At 67.7% G+C, this 20,102-nt stretch overlaps 1 protein-coding gene across 1 annotated transcript in view; it reads right to left on the reverse strand.

Moving 5' to 3' along the window:
• The window catches only part of LOC309584289 (neurexin-1-like), a gene marked incomplete at both ends in the record, with an annotated part of 40,384 nt that overhangs the window by 9,115 nt on the left and 11,167 nt on the right, over window positions 1-20,102 (reverse strand). The window contains 11 exon segments of the mRNA XM_082300245.1: window positions 6,157-6,276; window positions 6,679-6,852; window positions 7,820-8,010; window positions 8,713-9,094; window positions 9,785-9,904; window positions 10,659-10,685; window positions 12,526-12,726; window positions 13,404-13,796; window positions 14,368-14,812; window positions 15,676-15,837; window positions 19,090-19,113. Of these exon segments, the coding sequence (XP_082156371.1) occupies window positions 6,157-6,276; window positions 6,679-6,852; window positions 7,820-8,010; window positions 8,713-9,094; window positions 9,785-9,904; window positions 10,659-10,685; window positions 12,526-12,726; window positions 13,404-13,796; window positions 14,368-14,812; window positions 15,676-15,837; window positions 19,090-19,113 (2,239 nt within the window).

Below are 20,102 nucleotides of genomic sequence, written 5' to 3' on the forward strand. Positions count from 1 at the left end.
GCACCGGGAGTTCAGGGGGACCCCTGGAGTGGGGGTGGGGACTGGATTTGGTGGAGGGAGGGGGGGGGGGATCACCCGGCATTTGAGGGGACCCCAATATCTGAGGGGAGCCTGAGTGCAGGGAGGAGCCTGGAATTTGGGGGGACCCCGGAGTTTGGGGGTGAGCTGGAATTGGGGGGGGAGGGGGACGCAGGCGTTCATGGGGACCCCTGAACTTGGGGGGCTCCCAACATCCGGGGGGGGGGCCCTGAGGAACAGGGAGGGCTCCGACACCGGGGAGGGGCGGACCCTGGAATCCTTTGGGGGGGGGGGGACCCCTGAATTTGGGGGAGGGGCTGTGGGATCATCTGGACCCCCCCCACGTCTGGGGGTCCCTCTTGTCGTCCCCCCCCCGCCCCCGCCATGGCCTTGCACGAGGATCTGGCCTTGCACGAGGGCTCAGTGTGCACGAACACCCCAAAACACCCCAAAACCACACGTGTGCACACTCGTGACCCCCCCCCAACAGCTCTGCCCCCGCCAGCCTGGCACACGCGTGTGCAGGGACACGGACACGGCACGGACACACGGGGGAGGGGCACAGACCCCACAGAGCCCCCCAAAACCCTGCCCTGACCCCCAAACCCCGCCCGGCCCCGGCGCGGGGGGGAAGGAGGAGGAGGAAGGGGAGGAAGAGGAAGAGGGGGAGGAAGAGGAAGAGGGGGAGGAAGGCTCTTCCAGATTCCCAAGGCAGTGAGGAGGAGGAGGAGAAGGAGGAAGAGGAGGTGACAGGGGAGGAGGAGGGAGAGGAAGAGGGGGAGGAAGGCCAGGCTGAAGTACCCGCGAGCAGGTGGGGAGGAGGAGGAGGGTGAGAAGCAGGAGGAGGAGGAGGAGGAGGAGGAGGAGGAGGAGGAAGGCTGGCTGGAGCTCCCGGGAGGAGGAGGAGGAGGAGGAGGGGGTTGGGTGTCTGTGAGCAGGAGGAGGAGGAGGAGGAAGAGGAAGAGGAGGAGGAGGAGGATGAAGGCTGGTCTTGGGGTTCCCCAGAGGAGGAAGATGAAGGGGAGCAGGAGGAAGGGTGACGGTGTCCCTGAGGCTGAAGAGGAGGAGGAGGATGAGGAGGAGGAGGAGGAGGAGGAGGAGGAGGAGGAGGAAGGCCAGCTGTGCCCCTGTCATGGTGAAGAGAAGGTTGAGGGAGCCTGAGGCTGAGAATGATGAGGATGATGAGGTTGATGATGATGAAGGTTTTGGGGTCCCTGTGAGGAAGAGGAGGATGAGGAGGATGATGAAGGCTGGTCTAGGGATCCCCAGACAAAAGAGAAGGAGGAGGAGGAGGAGCAGGAGGAAGTCCGGCCTCATCCCTGAGGCTGAGTAGGTGGAGGGGGAAGGTTGATGAGGAGGGTGAGGAAGGCCAAGGGTGATGAAGGCTCACTGAGGTGGCTGTGGGTGAGGAAGGGCCGGTGGATGGCCATGGGGAGGAGGAGGAGGAGGATGAAGGTGATGATGTTGAGGGGGATGAAGGCTCACGGTGGTGCCCAAGGGTGGGGAAGGGCGCGCGGTTGATGGCGATGGGGAGGAAGATGAGGATGAGGAGGATGACAATGATGAGGGTGATGATGAAGGCTCACCATGGCGCACATGGTTGATGGCAATGGGGAGGATGAGAAGGATGAGGAAGGTGAAGATGAGGATGAGGAGGATGAAGGCTCATTGTGGTGCCCGTGGGTGAGGAAGGACACGCGGTTGATGGCAATGGGGAGGATGAGGATGATGAGAAGGATGAGGAAGGTGAGGATGAGGAAGGTGAGGATGAGGATGAGGAAGGTGAGGATGAGGAGGATGAGGATGAAGGCTCATCATGGTGCCCGCGGGTGAGGAAGGGCGCGCGGTTGATGGCAATGGGGAGGATGAGGAGGATGGTGAAGGTGAGGATGAGGAGGGTGAGGACGATGATGATGGTGAGGATGAGGAGGAGGGTGAGGATGAGGAGGATGAAGGCTCACCGTGGTGCCCGCGGGTGAGGAAGGGCGCGCGGCTGATGGTGATGGTGAGGATGAGGAGGGTGAGGACGATGATGATGGTGAGGATGAGGATGAGGGTGAGGATGAGGAGGATGAAGGCTCACCGTGGTGCCCGCGGGTGAGGAAGGGCGCGCGGCTGATGGTGATGGTGAGGATGAGGAGGGTGAGGACGATGATGATGGTGAGGATGAGGATGAGGGTGAGGATGAGGAGGATGAAGGCTCACCGTGGTGCCCGCGGGTGAGGAAGGGCGCGCGGCTGATGGTGATGGTGAGGATGAGGAGGGTGAGGACGATGATGATGGTGAGGATGAGGAGGAGGGTGAGGATGAGGAGGATGAAGGCTCACCGTGGTGCCCGCGGGTGAGGAAGGGTGCGCGGCTGATGGTGATGGTGAGGATGAGGAGGGTGAGGACGATGATGATGGTGAGGATGAGGATGAGGGTGAGGATGAGGAGGATGAAGGCTCACCGTGGTGCCCGCGGGTGAGGAAGGGCGCGCGGCTGATGGTGATGGTGAGGATGAGGAGGGTGAGGATGATGATGAGGGTGAGGGTGAGGATGAGGAGGATGAAGGCTCACCGTGGTGCCCGCGGGTGAGGAAGGGCGCGCGGTTGATGGCGATCGGGGCCGTGCCGTGGCGCCCGTGGAAATGGTGCACGTGGTGGGTGGTCGAGAGGCTGGAGGAGACGCGGGCGGGGCGGGCGGGGGGCACCAGCACCCCCAGCACCCCCAGCACCCCCAGCGCCCCCAGCGCCAGCACCCCCAGCGCCCCGGGGCCCCCCCGGCCCCCCATCGGCCCCTCAGCGGCCCCCCCCCATCCGGCAGCGCCGGGGGGACCCCAGCGAGGGGGACCCCAAATGGGGGGGGGAGCCCCCAAATGGAGATGGAGGGAGGGGGGAGAGATGGGGGAGCCCCCGAATTTGGGGGGTGAAAGGAGTGAGGGGAGCCCCCAAAAAGGGGGGGGGGGTGTGAAAGGAGAGGAGGGAGCCCCCAAATTGGGGTTGAGGGTGGGGAGGGAGAGGGGACCCCCGAAATGGATGGAGGAGGGGATGGGGGAGTCCCCAAATGAGGGGGGGGGGTGAAAAGAGAGGGGGAGACCCCAAATGACAGGGAGGGGGGGTGTGAAGGGAGAGGGTCAGACCCCCAAAATGGGGTCTAGGAGGGATTGAACCCCAAAAAGGGGGGGAGGAGGTGGGGGGCTCCCAAATGAGGAGGGGCGGAAGGAGAGGGGGAGCCCCCAGTCAAAGCGGGGGGTGAGAGCGGGGGGGGGGCCCCAAAATGTGGGGCTGGTGGTGAAGGGAGGGGGGCGTCCCCAAAAGGGGGGAGGGAGGAGGGATAGACCCCAAAATGGGGGGGGGTGAAAGGAGAAGGGGGGGCCCCCAAAGGGGGGTGGAGGTGACGGGAGGGAATGAGACCCCCAAAAGGGGGATCTGGGAAGGACTGAGCCCCAAAAGAGGGGGGTGGTGCTGAGGGGAGGGGGTCGTGCCCCAAAATGAGGCCCCGGGGGGGTTCTTGAATCCTAAAAGGGGATTTTAGGGGGGGGGGGGAGGTTGTGCCCCAAAAAGAGGGTCTAGAGGGGTGCTGAACCCCGAAATGGGGCTGGAGGGGATCGCGAGCCCAAAATTGCAATGGGGGGAGCTTCAAATCAGCCCAAAAATAGGAAAGGGGAGGGGGGCAGTCCCAGCTCAACCCAACCTGAAGTCGGGGAAGCCCCAAATCCCCCCGAACCTGGGCCCTGGGTCACCCCACGCGGGCCGGGGGGGTCCCCGAATTCCCTCCCCCAGTGGGACTCAAAGCCCAAAATCCACCCACGGGGCTGGGGAGGGGCCCCGGATCACCCCGAAAATGGGGCTGGGGGAGGCCCTGAGAAACCCCAAATCCCCCCTAAATAGGGCCGGGGGGGCCAAACCCCCCCTTAAATGGGGCTGGGGGAGGCAAATCCCCTAAAATAAGGCCGGGGGGGGGGCCCAATCACCCCAAGAGGGGCTGGGGGGGAGCTGAATCCCCCTAAAATGAGGCCGGGGGGGGGCCCGAATCCCCCCCAAATGGGGCTGGGGAGCCGGGGGGGGGGGGATCGCCCAAATCTCCCCCTAGATCAGGGCTGGGGGGGGCCCAAATGTCCCCAAAATGGGGCTGGGGGGGGCGTCTCCCCCCCCTAAAAAAGCGGCGGCGCCCCCAAAGGGCCCCGGGTGTCCCGACCCCCCCTGGGCAGCGGGGCCGGGGGGTCCCGAGCGCCCCCCCCGCGGGGGGTCTGGATCCCCCCCCCGGGGCTCAGCGCATGCGGGGGGGGGGCGCGGGGGGGCCCCGGGGCGGGGGGGGCCAGGGCGGGGGGGGCGCGGGGGGCGCTCAGAGGGGGTCGAGCATGGTCCGGGGGGGGGCCGGGGGGGGGGGATGTGGGGCTGGGGCTGAAGGAGGAGGAGGAGGGAGGGATGCGGGATGTGGGGCTGGAGCGGGGAGGGGGGGTCCGGGGCGGGGGGGGGAAGGAGGGTGCGGGATGTGGGGCAGGAGCGATGTGGGGCTGGGAAAGGGGGGGAGGGGGGATGCGGGATCGGGGGTGGGGGCGATGTGGGGCTGGGGAAGGGGGAGGGGGGAGGATGCGGGAGGGGGCAGATGGAGCGGGGGGGGCGATGTGGGGCGGGGATGGGCGCTGTGGGGCGGAGGTCGGGGGCTGCGGGAGGCTGAGGATGGGGATGGGGATGAGGATGAGGATGAGGATGGCGATGGGGATGAGGCGGGGGCTGTGCCGGGGGGGCTCTGGCCTGGGCGGCGGCGGCGGCGCGGTGGGGCCGGAGGGTCGGTGGGGCCGGTGGGGCCGTGGGTCGGTGGGGCCGTGGGGCGGTGGGCGCGGGCGGCCGTGGGGCGGCGGCGGCGGCGGCTGCTGCTGCAGCGGGAGGGGCGGGGGCGGGGGAGGGGCGGGGGGAGGGGCCGGGGGGGAGGGGCCAAGTGCGACCCACGAGGGGGAACCCACGGACCCCCCCGGCGGGGAGCGGGGGAGCCCCACGGAGCCCCCCCCGGTCACCCACGGAGCCCCCCGGGGGTCGCGGCAGCCCCACGGCCGCCCCACAGGGACCCACGGAGAAGCCCCGGGAGCCGCGGGGGACCCCGACGGGGACAAGCGGGGGGCGGGGAAGCCCCACGGAGCCCCACGGGGCCTCTGACAGCCCCACGGAGCCCCCCCGTGAGCCAGCGAGCCCCACGGGGACCCACACGGCGACCCACGGAGATGTCCCCGTGACCCACGGACAGCCGCGGGTGGCCCCACGGAGCCCCACGGCAGCCCCACAGGGACCCACGGCGGTGCCAGCCCCCTACGCCGCTGTGCCCACGCTCTGTCCTGCCCCACGGCTGCCCCACGGAGCCTGGGGGCTGCAGCCACCCCCGACCCCCCCCCCCCCTCCCCGTGTCCCACTCAGGTGTGGGGCAGAGCCGGGGCTGCCTGGGACTCATCTGGAGGGTGGGGGGGACATGGGGGGGACACAGGGGATGGGGGGGGACATGGGGGGATATGGGGGATATGGGGGGACATGGGGGGGACACAGGGGATGGGGGGACATGGGGGATATGGGGGATATGGGGGATACGGGGGGACATGGGGGATATGGGGGATATGGGGGGACACGGGGGGACACGGGGGGGACACAGATGTCCCACGCGCTGCCACCTGCCCCTCGTTAAGGGCCGTGGCGACACAGAGCCCTCGTGCAGGGGACACAGTGGCAGCCCCGCCGGGTGCGAGGGACGCAGGTGGCGCAGGTGGCACAGGTGGCACAAGTGGCACCTGCGCTGCCACCTGCCCTCGTCAGGGGCCGTGGGGGCACAAAGCGAGGGACGGAGCCACCTCGGGCTTGTCCCGTGTGGGGACACCACGGCCCACGTGAGGGTCACGAAGCCACCCAGCCCCTGCGCGTGTCCCCTGGGAGGGACAAGGGCCACCTGGCCCCTTTGCCCACTCCTGGGGGGTCCTGGGCTCCCTGTGAGGGGGACAGGGGCCCCTCCTACTGAGACTCCTGAGCCCCTCGTGTCCCCCTGTGTCCCCCGGAGCCCTCAGAGCCACCCGTGCCCCTCGAGCCGCCCACTCACACTGGGCACAGCCGGTGCCCCCCCTGAGCCCTTCGTGCCTTCCTGAGCCCCCCAAATCCCCCCTCGCCCCCCACTCACGCTCGGCGCAGCCGGCCCCCCCGAAGGCCGTCATGCTGCAGTCGCAGGTGAAGCCGTCCCACTGCTGCAGGCAGACCCCCCCGTGGGCACACGAGTCCTCGGCGCACGTCGTGCTGGGGCCTGGGGGGCACCGGGCTCGTGGGGACCCCCCCGGCTCCCCCAAACCCGCGGGTGGGGGGAGGGGGGGGGGGCTCTCGATGGGTCTTTGCAGCCCTGAATCCCCTCCCCCCCCCCCCGCCTTCGTGTCCCCCCCCCACCCCGTGCCCTGAGCAGCCTCAGCCCCCCTCGGACACCTCCTTGTGCCCCCCCATCCACTCTTGCAACCCCCCCGAGCCCCCTCCCCACCCGCTCATCCCCTTAACCCACTGGAAAACCCCCAGACACCCCCAAAAATGTGCCCCAGACACCCCCCGGACCCCTGTACCCCCCCCCAATTCCTAACACCGCAGCCCACCCCGCACGTCCCCCACGTGCCGAACCCCCAGACCCCCGTGACCCCCCCCGTGGCCCCCCCTTTCTCACCGTCGCAGCCCCTCCGCACGTCCCCCACGCGTCTCAGGGCATCCCCGAGCAGGTCGGGCAGGCGCCCGTTGAGGTCCAGCGAGGCCAAACACCCCCGGAAGCCCCCCCGGGAGGCCACGAGCCGCGGGAGGCGGCCCAGGAGCCCAGGGCTGACCCCCCCGACGTACAGTTCCCCTGGGGGGGGGCACAGGAGGGGTCACTCACGGGGGGGGGCACTGACCGCCTCCCTCCGTGCCCCGTAACGGCCCCGGAATGACCCCCCCAGACCTGGCAGGGGTCACGCTGTAGGGAGACCCCCCCCCGCCATATCCCACTGCCCCCCCCCCCCCCGATGTCCAGGTGCACCTGGGGGACACCTGGGGGGACATTGGGGGGGTCACTCATGGGGTGGGGGGGACACTCCATGTGCACCCTGCCATGGGTACCCCACTGGGGTGACGCGTGCCGTGGGTGATTCCCCTATGGGTGCCCCCTTCCACCCCCCCATGGGACCACCCCCACACGTGTTACCCTCCCCCAGGTGTGCCCAGGTGTGTCCCAGGTCTCACTGTTGAGCTGGAAGCCACAAGTGCCCTGTTTGTGACGGGTCATGGAGCACCCATCCATCCCCTCCATGGGTGCCCCCACACCTGTTACCCTCTCCCAGGTGTCCCCAGGTGTGCCCCAGGTGTGTCCCAGGTGTGTCCGGGTGTCTCCAGGTGTCTCCAGCTGTGTCCCCAGGTGTCCCCAGGTGTGTCCCAGGTGCCCCCAGGTCTGTCCCAGGTGTCCCCAGGTGTGTCCCCAGCTGTGTCCCAGGTGCCCCCAGGTGTGTCCCCAGCTGTGTCCCAGCTGTGTCCCAGGTGTCCCCAGCTGTGTCCCAGGTGCCCCCAGGTCTGTCCCAGGTGCCCCCAGGTGTGTCCCAGCTGTGTCCCAGGTGCTCCCAGGTGTGTCCCAGGTGTCCCCAGCTGTGTCCCAGGTGCCCCCAGGTGTGTCCCAGGTGTCCCCAGGTGTCCCCAGCTGTGTCCCAGGTGCCCCCAGCTGTGTCCCAGGTGTCCCCAGCTGTGTCCCAGGTGCCCCCAGGTGTGTCCCAGGTCTGTCCCAGGTGCCCCCAGGTGTGTCCCAGGTGTCCCCAGCTGTGTCCCAGGTGTCCCCCAGGTCTCACCCTTGAGCTGGAGGCCACGGGCGCCCTGGCCGTGCTGGGTCACGGGTCTCCCGTCCACGCGCAGCCCGTGCAGGGCCCCCCCCTCCCGCGCCACGGCCACCTCGTGCCAGCGCCCGTCGTGCAGCGGCTGCTCCGAGTTGCCCTTCATGAGCGAGGGGCCCTCGCCCAGGTCGAACACGTAATGGATGTACCTGCAAAAGGGGGCGCGGCCTCGTGGGGCGTGGCCTCAGGGAGCTGGGGGCTCACCTGAGGGTGGGGGCTCACCTGGGGAGGGGACAAAGGGACACCCCCACGCAGGGCGTGTAACCGGGCCAGGGGGCGTGGTCAAAGCCGGGGGGGTGTGGCCTCTGTTGGGTGTGGTCGCTATGGGCGTGGCCGAGCCAAGGGGAGGGGCTTGAGCCAAAGAGGCGGAGCCTAAGGCTGGGTGGGCACCATGGGTTCGGGGGGTCTCTGAGGACTGAGGGGGTCCCAAGGTCGGACGAGGTTCAGAAGGTCCCCGAGGGTTCCCAGAGGGGTTACGGGGTCCCCAGGACTCCCTTGGTGTCCCCAAGGTTCCCAGGGCATCCAGGAGGTCCCCAGAAGGTTCAGGAGGTCCCCAGATGGCTCCCAAGGTCCCCAGGACCCCTGACGTGTTGCAGGTGGTCTCTGAGCTCCCCAGGATGTCCCCAAGGATGTCCCCAAGTGGTCCCCAAGGTCCCCAGCACCCCCTATGTGTTCCCAGGTGGTCTCTGAGCTCCCCAGGTACTCTCCAAGGTCCCCAAGGACCTCGCTGGTGTCCCCACGATCCGTGAAGATCCCTGAGCTCCCCAGCAGGGCTTCGGTGTCCCCAGGTGTTCCCCAAGATCTCTGAAGTCCCCAGGACGTCCCCACGCTCCCCCCGGTGTCCCCCTCACCCCTTGACCAGCTCGACGACCAGGAAGTCGGAGCCGCTGCCGCCGTTGAAGAGGATGAGGCCGTCAGGCGCCGTGGTCTTGAACTGGAAGAAGAGGTGGAAGGAGGCGAAGGCCTGGAGCGTGGCCAGCGCCACGTAGGAGCCGCGGCCCCCGAAGGCCACCGGGTCAGCCACGATGGCGCGGCGGCCAAAGCGGGCGTTGAGCTCGCAGGAGCTGATGTCGCCGTCGCGGCACAGGTCCAGGTAGGGCAGCCCGTTGAACACCAGCCCGCTCAGGTGGCCCAGGAAGTTGGACGGGACCACGGCCAGGAAGCGCCGCTCGGTGACGATCCCGGTCTCGATGTTGTGGAACTCCAGGCGGGTGTGCGAGCCCGACAGCTGCCCTGGGGGGTGCGGGGGACACGGGGGTGTCACCGGGAGTGTGCCACCTCCCCGTGGTCCCGTTCAGCTGTGGTGTCATGGACGTCCAGCCCACATGTGTGTCCTCACAGGCCTGGTCACCTCATCCCCATGCACCCATGTCCCCATGGACCTTCATCCCTGTCCCCATGGTCCTCCATCCCTGTCCCCATTGACCCAGTCACCTCATCCCCATGCACCCATGTCCCCATGGACCTTCATCCCTGTCCCCATGGACCTTCATCCCTGTCCCCACAGTCCTCCATGCCTGTCCCCATTGTCCTCCATCCCTGTCCCCATGGACCTCCATCTGTGTCCCCATGGACCTCCATCCCTGTCCCCATGGACCTTCATCCCTGTCCCCATGGACCTTCATCCCTGTCCCCACAGTCCTCCATCCCTGTCCCCATTGTCCTCCATCCCTGCCCCCACAGTCCTCCATCTGTGTCCCCACTGTCCTCCATCCCTGTCCCCATTGACCCAGTCACCTCGTCCCTGTGTGCCCATGTCCCTGTGGGTGTGCGCACCCATTGCCACGTGTCCCCACGGACGTTCATCCCTGTCCCCACGGACCTGCAGCTCCACTGGCCACGTCCCCATGGACCTGAGCACCCCCATGTCCCCATGAGCCCAAGCAAAGGTCCCCTCGCCCCGCCCCATCCCCGCGGTGTCACCTTCGACGGTGACGTTGTCGACGGCGAGCTGGAGGCTGCGCCCGCGCCGGGCCACCCGCACCGAGTGCCACTCGTTGTCATCCAGCCGCTGCCCCGCGAACAGCGTCTCGGGGCCCTTGCCTGGGGGCAGCGGGGACACCAGGGACACCGGTGACACCAGGGACACCAGTGACACCGGGGACACCGGGGACACCGGGGACACCGGGGACACCAAGACACCAAGGGACAACAGTGGCTCCGTGGGACACCAGGGGACACCTCTGCACCGGGGACACTGAGGGACACTGGGGGGACACTGGGGGACACTGGGGGGACACCACTGCACCAGGGACAATGGGACACCAGAGGACACCGGTACTGGTACTGGTGGCACCACGGCACTGGGAGACACCGCTACACCAGGGACTGGTTGACACCAGTGACACCGCAGGACAGCACTGTACTGGGGACACTGGGCCACCAGTACAGGTGACACCACAGCGGCTGGTGGCGCTGGGTGACACTGGGATACCAGTGACACGTTTTAGCACTGGGTGACACCGGGTGACACCAGATGTTCATGGCCAGGTGACAACACCCACGGCTGGACGCAGCCCAGGAGGAGACCCGGGACCACCGCCCAGGTGTGCACCCCAAACACACACGGGGGGGGGTGTCCCAGCCCTTTGGGGGGTCAGGAGGGTTTTGAGGGGGTCCCTGTGGAGACTTTGGGGTGTTCCAGAGGGATTGAGAGGGTCTGGGGGTGTCCCCAGAGGGCGTCCCCGGAGGGGGCTTGGGGGAGGTTTTAGGGGTCTTCGTGGCCGGGTGTCCCAGGGGGGTTTGGGGGTGTCCCGGGCGTGTCCCGGGGGTGTCCCGGGGTGGGGGTGGCACTTACTGGGGTGACAGCCCACGCGGACACAGTCTGGGGAGAGAAGACACGGGTCAGGCCCTTCGCAGCCGCCGCCAGGGGGCGCCCCGGGGACGGGGGGGCGGCCGGGGGGGGCGAGGTGCCAGAGGGGGGGGGACTGGGAGGGACTGGGATGGGACTGGGAGCGACTGGGAGCGACGGGAATGGGACTGGGGGGGACCGGGAGCGACCGGGATGGGACTGGGAGCGACGGGGATGGGACTGGAAGTGACAGGAAATGGGATGGGATGGGGATTGGGATCAGGCTGGGACTGGGAATGGACTGGGATGGACTGGGAGAGGACTGGTTTGGGAGTTCGGGGGTTCTCTGGCACCTCGCGGGGGGGCACGGCCGCCCTGAGGGCCCAGCCCGGGGGATCCCAGGGATCCGGGGGGATCCGGGGGGATCCGACACCCAGGGCTGGGCCCCCCCTCGTCAACCGCTGCGGGGCGGGGAGGGGCAAACACCGGGACCCGGGGGTGCCCCAATCCCATGGGGGGGCCCCAGTCTCATTGGAGGGTCCCCAATCCCATGGGGGGTCCCCAACTCCCTGGGGGGTGCCTCAATGCCATGGGGGGGATCTCAAACCCCTTGGGGGGGTCCCAAGCCCTCAGAGGACCTGCAGCCCCACGGGGGTCGCCCCCCAACGGAAGGGGCTGCAGGAGGGGGTCCCCGACCCTGGGGAGGCTCCCCAATCCTCTGGGGGCGACCCTCAACCCCTCGGGGGGTCCCGGCGCTGTGCCCCAGGTGGCAGCGGGGGGGTCACGAAGGCCCCAATCCCGGGGGGGGGGGGAGGGGAGGGGAGGGAATCCGACGGGACCCGACGGGGACGGGGACACTGAGGCAGCTCTGGTGACCCTCCAGGGCCAGTCTGGGGGTCCCGGGTGCGATTCTGGGAGCGTCTGGGCACCATTTTTGGGTCCTGGGCACCATTTGGGGGCCACGAGCAGCTTGAGAAGCACTGGGGGAAGTTTTGGGGTCCCAGTCACCAACTTGGCCATTTTGGAACACAAGACCCAACCCAGACACGATATGGGGAGAATTTTTGGGACCTGGACATCCTTTCTGGGGTCTCAGGCATGAGCTTGCCCATTTTAGGGTCAAGAGAACTGACCTGGGCACCATTTTGGGGTCCTGACCATCATTCTGGGCTCCCAGGCACCAATTTGACCATTTGGAGGGGGTCCCAGGCACTATTTCGGAGTCCCAGGCACGATTTCGGAGTCCCAGGCACCATTTCGGGGTCCCAGGCACCATTTAGGGACTCCAGGCACCATTTTGGGGGTCCTAGGCACAATTTCGGGGTCCCAGACACCATTTCGGGGTCCCAGGCACCATTTAGGGACTCCAGGCACCATTTTGGGGGTCCTAGGCACAATTTCGGGGTCCCAGGCACCATTTCGGGGTCCCAGGCACCATTTAGGGACTCCAGGCACCATTTTGGGGGTCCTAGGCACAATTTCGGGGTCCCAGACACCATTTCGGGGTCCCAGGCACCATTTTGGGGGTCCTAGGCACAATTTCGGGGTCCTAGGCACAATTTCGGGGTCCCAGGCACCATTTAGGGACTCCAGGCACCATTTTGGGGGTCCTAGGCACAATTTCGGGGTCCCAGACACCATTTAGGGACTCCAGGCACCATTTTGGGGGTCCTAGGCACAATTTCGGGGTCCCAGACACCATTTCGGGGTCCCAGACACCATTTCGGGACTCCAGGCATCGTTTTGGCCATTCTGGGCTGACCAGAACCGACTCGGGCCCCCGTTTGGGGGAGGATTCTGGGGAGGTTTCAGGGAGGTATCGGGGGGTATTTGGGGGTGGTGGGGGGGCTCTGTGGGGTCTCGGGGGGCTCACCCAGGTTGAGGGTGAGCTTCATGCGCCCCCCGTCCAGCTCGAGGCGCAGGGTGTCGGCCGAGTGGCGCGAGGTGGTGGCCAGGACGAGGCCGAAGGCGCGAGGGGACATAAAGCGCAGGGACACGTCCTCGGCCTCCGTCTGCTCCCCCGGCACCTGCACCTTCAGGTACATGCTGCCGTCATAGCTCAGCACCGCCGCCTCTGCGGGGACATCGGGGACACCCCCGCGTCACCCTCGGCACGGCCACCCCCGTCCCCAGGGCACCCGAGTGTCCCGGGACCCCCAAGGCACCCCTGGGAAACGGGATCCCCCCCCCTCCCCCCGTACCCAGGTGAGCCCCGCCCCAGGCAGGTGCTGGCTCAGCACCGCATTCCATGGGGGACAAGGGGACGCTGTCGCTGGGTGCCACCTCTGTGGGGGACCTGAGGGGACCCCCCGGGACTGGAGGGGTCTGGGGACCCCCATCTCTAGGGGAGCCACCCGTGCAGGCGACACCCAGGTATCCGGGGCGGGGGGGGGGGGGGGCTCAGGTGTCCAGGTGCTCCCAGGGATCCCTGGGGACATCCAGGCACCTCCTCCCCAGCTGTGACCCCCCTCCCCCGCAGGGGACCCAGGTGTTCAGGGGGGTCCCAGTCCCGCCCGTCCCCCCCTCCTCTCCTGTCTCACAGCGCTGTCCCCCCCCGGGTGTGACCCCCCCCCCTGCACAGGACCCCCACCCCCGCTGTGTCCCGGTCACCTCGGGGGTGACCCTCGGTCCCCCCGAGCCCCCTCGGTCCCCCCCTCTCCTGCGGCGTGACAGCCTCCCCCGGGGTCCCAGGTGTTCAGGGGCTCTCAGGGTGACCCCCGCACCCACCCCCGCTGTCCCCGGTCCCCTCACCTGTCTCGCAGCGCGGCCCCAGGTACCCGGTGCCGCGACAGTCGCACACGAAGCGGTTCCAGCCCTCGCGACACGTCCCCCCGTTCCGGCAGGGACCGCTGGCGCACAGCCGGGGGGGGTCCCGCGCGCAGAGCGGGGAGACCCCCGGGGCCCCCCCGGCGCCCCCGGCCCCCAAAAGCGCCCGCACGTCGCGGCTCCGCCCGTCCACGAACAAGTCCCGCACGCAGCCCACGAAGCCGAGGCGCAGCCCCGCTGCCCAGAGCTCGGGGGGCGCGGGGGGGCCGGGGCGACCCTCGGGGAGCCCCCCCAGGTACAGCTCGGCGCCCACGTCCAGAACGTCACGGTCGCCACTGGCCAGGAACGGGGTGCTGCGGCTGTTCACCGACACCGAGCCTGGGGGGACAGCACGGGGACATCGGGGGACAAAACTGGCGTCAGGGGGTCATGGGAGTGCCCTGGGGTTCATGGACACCGAGCCTGGGGGGCACAGAGGGGACGTGAGGGGACATTGGGGTGCGCCCGGTGCCTGGCAAAGGGGGGGGGGGATAGCGGGGCCACCCTGCCCTGGAACCCTCTGCACATCTGTGAGCTGCACCTGTACAACCCCTGCACACCCGTGAACACCCCCAAACCTTCTGTGCAACCCCCCCCTGCACACCTGTGAACATCACCTGTACAGCTTTGCACACCCCCAAACCTTCTGTGCAACCCCCCCTGCACACCTGTGAACATCACCTGTACAGCTTTGCACACCCCCAAACCTTCTGTGCAACCCCCCTGCACACCTGTGACATTTAATTGCACAACCTCTGCACACCCGTGACCCCTCCGTGCACCCCCTCCCCGCACACCTGCCCACCTCCTGCACACCTGTGACCCTTCCGTGCACCCCTTGCACACCTGTGATGCCCCCGTGCACCCCCTCCCCGCACACCTGCGCACGCACCTGTCCTCGCGCGCTCACCTTTGCGCCCATCGCGCTGCACATCCACGTGGCACCACTCGCCATCGGTCACCTTGCGGGCGCTGGCGCGGAGCCGCAGCCCGGCCGCGCCCATGCCCAGCAGCAGGTACAGGTGCCCGTCCAGCAGCTCCAGAGCCAGGAAATCGGGGGGAGGCGGGGGGGGTCCGCGCGGGGCGGCGGCCGGGGGGTCTCGGGGGGGTCCCTGCCCGAAGAGCAGGACCCCGTTGGGCTCCGTGGTGCGGAAGTCGAAGGACACGGAGCCGGCGCGCGCCGGGCGCCAGGTGGGCAGCGCCAGGTGCGCCTGGGGGGTGGCGAAGGTGACGGGGTCCAGCGCCGGGGGGGGGTCGCAGTGGAAGAGCAGCGCCCCGTGCAGGGTCACCCGCGCGTCCCCTTCCTGAGCCAGCCGCGACAGCTCCAGCTTGAAGTCGTTGTTCTTGTAAACCACCTGGGGGGAGAGGGGGACAGGTGAATTTGGGGGGGGGGGGGGTCTGGGAGTCCCCAACATCCCGCTGTGAACCCCTTCCCCCCCCCCCCCCCCCAGTGCAGGTCGCCCGGTGACACCGCACCCCGTGCACCTGTAACACCCCCGGGGACACGCACAGGTGAGGCGGGAGAGTCTGGGGGTCCCCAAAATGTGACCCGCAGCCCCCGGGGACACGCACAGGTGAGGCGGGGGAGTCTGGGGCTCCCCAAAATGTGACCCGCAGCCCCCGGGGACACGCACAGGCGAGTCGGGAGAGTCTGGGGGTCCCCAAAATGTGACCCGCAGCCCCCGGGGACACGCACAGGCGAGTCGGGAGAGTCTGGGGGTCCCCAAAATGTGACCCGCAGCCCCCGGGAACACGCACAGGTGAGGCGGGGGAGTCTGGGGGTCCCCAAAATGTGACCCGCAGCCCCCGGGGACACGCACAGGCGAGTCGGGAGAGTCTGGGGGTCCCCAAAATGTGACCCGCAGCCCCCGGGGACACGCACAGGCGAGTCGGGAGAGTCTGGGGGTCCCCAAAATGTGACCCGCAGCCCCCGGGAACACGCACAGGTGAGGCGGGAGAGTCTGGGGGGTCCCCAAAATGTGACCCGCAGCCCCCGGGGACACGCACAGGTGAGGCGGGGGAGTCTGGGGGTCCCCAAAATGTGACCCGCAGCCCCCAGGGACATGCACAGGTGAGGCGGGGGGCTCATGGCTGCCCCCAACCTGACATCCCCCGCCCTGAGCACCCATAACTCTCCCCAGCTGAGGGAAGGGGGTGTTCCCTGAGCCCCCCTCCCCCCCGCCCCATCGTGTGTCATCCCCCCCCGCCCCACACTCACGTCCTTGAGGCAGCCCATGAAGTTGTTGCTGACGGGGGACCCCGGCAGGTCGGCGGTGTTGGGGGACCCCCCCACGTAGAAGAAGTCGTCGGAGCCCAGCATGGTGAAGTCCTCCTGCGTGTAGCCCGTGGTGGTCAGGATCCCGTCCACCGAGATCGTCACCTGCGGCACGAGCGGCCCGGCCTCAGCGGGGACCCCCCCGGCGGGCCGGGGCACCCCAAAACGTGGGTGGGAAGGGGGGTGGGGGGACACGGGAGGGGGCTGGGGACAAACGGGCGATGGGGATATGGGGTGGGGTGATGGGAGCGATGGGGGACGCGGGGGGTGACGGGGGGTGGTGGGCGATGAGGGTGGGGGGATGATGGGGTCGTGGGGGGTGACGGGGACAATGAGGGTGAGGTCTGGGGGGGTCTCAGGGGGCACCTGGGGGGGTGCGATAATAGAGGGGGGGTGGTCCCAAGGGCACCCTTGGGGTGGTGGGGGGGATGGCTTGAAGTCCCCCCCCATCTCCAGATGCCCCGGGGAGACCCCCCCAAGGAGCCCCCCCAGGTGAGGATGGGGTGGGTGGCGAGGTGGGGAGGGGCGGGGGTGACACGGGGGTGACACGGGGGTGACACGGGCGGGGGGGGGGAGGGGGGTTAGTAACGAGTTTTGGGGGGTCCCGGGGCAGAACAAAGCTCGGACACAAACGCGGTCGTTAGTGGGGGGCAGCGCGCGGGGGCGTGCGGGGGGCGCGCACAGGTGTGTGCACAGGTGTGCAAGCGCGTGCAAGGGGTGGGCGTGAGGCGGGGGAGGCGGGGCGTGCAGGGCGGGGGGCGTGCGGGGGGGAGGGCTCGGGGAACCCGGGGTGGGGGAGGGACGGGGGCAGCCCCGCAGCCGCTCGCACGCGCGTGTGAGCGCACACGCAGCTGCCCCAGGCATGGGCTGGCATCACACACGCACCTGTGCACACCTGCGCACACCTGGGGTGACCCTCGCACACCTGCACCCACACCTGTGCACACCTGCACACACCTGAACATACCTGGGGTGACCCTCGCCCACCTGTGCACACACCTGGGGTGACCTTCGCACACCTGCGCACACCTGCACACACCTGGGGTGACCCTCACACACCTGAACACACCTGTGGTCACCCTCGCACACCTGTGCGCACCTGCACGCAGCTGGGGTGACCCTCGCACACCTGTGCACACCTGCGCACACCTGGGGTGACCCTCACACACCTGAACACACCTGCACGCACCTGGGGTGACCCTCGCACACCTGTGCACACCTGCACACACCTGGGGTGACCCTCGCACACCTGTGCACACCTGCACACACACCTGGGGTGACCCTCGCACACCTGAACACACACCTGGGGTGACCCTCACACACCTGCACACACCTGAACACACCTGGGGTGACCCTCACACACCTGAACACACCTGCACACACCTGGGGTGACCCTCGCACCCCTGTGCACACCTGGGGTGACCCTCACACACCTTCACACACCTGCACACACACCTGGGGCGACCCTCGCCCACCTGCACACACACCTCGCACACTCTCGCGCTCAGCCGTGCCCCCCCAGCCCCTCCCCCCACGCGGCGGGGGCGGCCCCGGTGCCCCCCATACCGGGGAGGGGGTGGGGGGAAGGGGCGGTTGGGGGAGGCGAGGGGAGGATGAGGAGGGGGTCGGGGGGTGGGGGTCGAGGAAGGCCGGGGGGGGTCAGTGTTAGTGAAGCCGTGCAAGCCGCGTGCAAGGGGCGTGCGAGGACTCGGCGCAGGCAGCGGGGCCCGACCCCAGCCCGGGGGGGGCTTCGGGGGGTCGGGGTGGGGAGGGGGCGGCCCCGCTGCCTGCGCGGGAGGGGGAGGGGCGGCAGCTTGTCCTGAAAACGCCGTTTCCGTCCTCGATTTGGGGAGGGGGCACCCCCAAAAAAAAAAAAATCACCCACCCACACCTCCCAGCACCCCCCCCCCCCGCCGCCTTTCGGCCCTGACACCCCCTCGAGGCGAGGTTTGGGGTGAAAGCGGCTGGTTTGGGGGGCGGGGAGGGGGCACCTGCGAGGGAAGGGGCAAGAATGGGCCGAAATCCAAAGGAATCGCCCCAAAATGGGGAGGGGGGGTGGGGTCCCACATCCCCTCTGTGAGTAACAGCCCCCCACCAGGCTGGATTTTGGGGAGAACCCCACATTTTGGGTGTGATTTTGGGGCTGCTCGGCCACAGGGGAGCGGATGGGAGCAAATTGTCCGAAATCCCAAGAATTTGCCCCGAAAGGAGGCGTTTGGGGCTCTCCATCCTCCCCCCCCAACCCGCACCGGGTTTTTTGAGGGAAATTATCCAGAATCTGAACCTTGGCTGTTTCAAGGAGGTGGGATTGGTATCAAATTGCCCAAAATCCCAAGGAATCACCCCAAAAAGTGGGCATGGGACTCTACAAAAGTCTCCAAGGGAAAATGAGTCCACTCAGGGCTGGATTTTGGGGTGAAACTGGCTGGTTTTGGGCACCAGGGAACCGAGGCTACACCCCAGATGGTGTGGTGGGAAGAATTGCCCGAAATCCCTCAAATTCATCCCAAACTGGGGGAGTGGGAGCCCACATCAACCCCTTGGCAAAAAATCAGCCCCTTCTCAGCCCAGATTGACGTTTTTGGGTGGAAATCGGTCGGTTTTAACACCGGGGAGCTGCGGGTGTTGGGTTTATCCAATCACCCCAAATCCAAAAAATTCCTGAATTCCCACCAAAATTGGGGGGGGGGGGGGGGGGGGGGTTGGGGGCGTGGGAGGGGGGAGGGGTTGTGGGACCCCACATCGTCCCCATCGAGGGAACCACACCCTCAGAAAGGATTTTTTTGGGGGTGGAAAACCAGGTTTTTTTTGGCATCAGGGAGCTGCTAAGCTCAGCCGCAAGATGGCGGACGGGGGAAAATTGCCCCAAACCCCTCAAATTCATCCCAAAACAGCGGGAGTGGAAGGAGCGGAAGCCTCTTGAGAAAAACATATCCCCGTCCTGACCCCAGACAAAGATTTTTTTGGGGGGGAAATCCGTTCTTTTTGGCACGAAGGAGCCGTAGCTCGGCCACAAGATGGCGGATGGGTGAAAATCGCCCCCCAAAATCCCTAAAACTCACCCCAAAACCGGGGCGGGGGATGGGTTGAGGTGCCACCTCACCCCCACCGAGTAACACACGCCCTCTCAGGAAAGATTTTTGGTGGGTTTGGGTGGGGGATGAGGGAGGGGAGGGGGGAGAACCAGCTCTCGTTTCTTTTGGCATGAGGGGGAGCCGAAGCTCGGCCGCAAGATGGCGGATGGGTGAAAATTGCCCAAAATCCCCCGGATCGGCCCCAAAAGGTTGGGGGTGGGGCCACGGCGAAGCCAAGGAGTAACAATAGAGTGATAACTACCAGGTAATGCAGTTTGTTTACCATAGCGTGTCCGATCCCTGCGTGCTGGCGGCGAGAGAAGGACAAAACACAAACGTGACGTTTGGGGGGCGCTTGGGGGGCGCGGGAGGGGTTTTTTTTTTGGGGGGGGGGGAGGGGGGGTGGTTTTCGGTTGTTTTTGTTAAAGGGGGGGGCCCCCCCAGGATTAGTGGGGGACGGGAGGTTAGTGGGGGGGGGCCCCGCGGAGGGGGGGGGGGGGAAGCGTGTTAGTGGCACGCGCACACACAGGGGGGAGGGGCGTGGCACGAGGAGGGGGGTGGGGGTGGGGCGTTGCACGGAGGGGGGAGGGGCAGCGCCCACCTTGGGGGGGAGAGAAGCAGAGAGTTGTCAGAAAGGGGGGGGGGGGCACCCCCGAACCTCGACCCGTCGCCCCCCTGTGGGGGTTGGGCAGAGAAACCCCCCCCCCCCAAGTGTCCAGTGCTCCCAGTTTGGGAGGGTCCATGGAAGCAGCGCTCCCAGTTGGGGAGAAAGAGGTCCTGTGGTCGGTGCTGCCGGCAGGGTGGTTGACCAGCATGTCCAGTGCTCCCAGTGCTCCCAGTTGGGTGCTTAGCCAAGACACCCAGTGCTCCCAGCTGGGTGGTTGAGCAAGACACCCAGTGCTTCCAGTTGGGGACCAGACCGATGCGCCCAGTGCTCCCAGTTGGGGACTGGACCGATGCGCCCAGTGCTCCCAGTTGGGTGGTTGGTCAATGTGTCCATCGCCCCCAGTTGGGCGGTTGGCCAATGCAACCAGTGCTCCCAGTTGGGGAGCTGACCATGCTACTGGTGTTCCCAGTTGGGTGGTTGACAAAGACACCCATTGCTCCCAGTGCTCCCAGTTGGGGAGCGGACTGAAGAACCCATTGCTCCCAGCTGGGCAGCTTATCAAGGAAACCATTGCTCCCAGTACTCCCAGTTCAGTAGTTTAACAGAACACCCAGTGCTCCCAGTTGGGGAGCTGATCAAGGTAACTGGATTTCCTGGCTGGGTGGTTGGCCAAGACAACTGGTGCTCCC

Source organism: Coloeus monedula, assembly GCF_965178545.1.
Source record: "Coloeus monedula genome assembly, chromosome: 39".
Classification (NCBI taxonomy): Eukaryota; Metazoa; Chordata; class Aves; order Passeriformes; family Corvidae; genus Coloeus; species Coloeus monedula.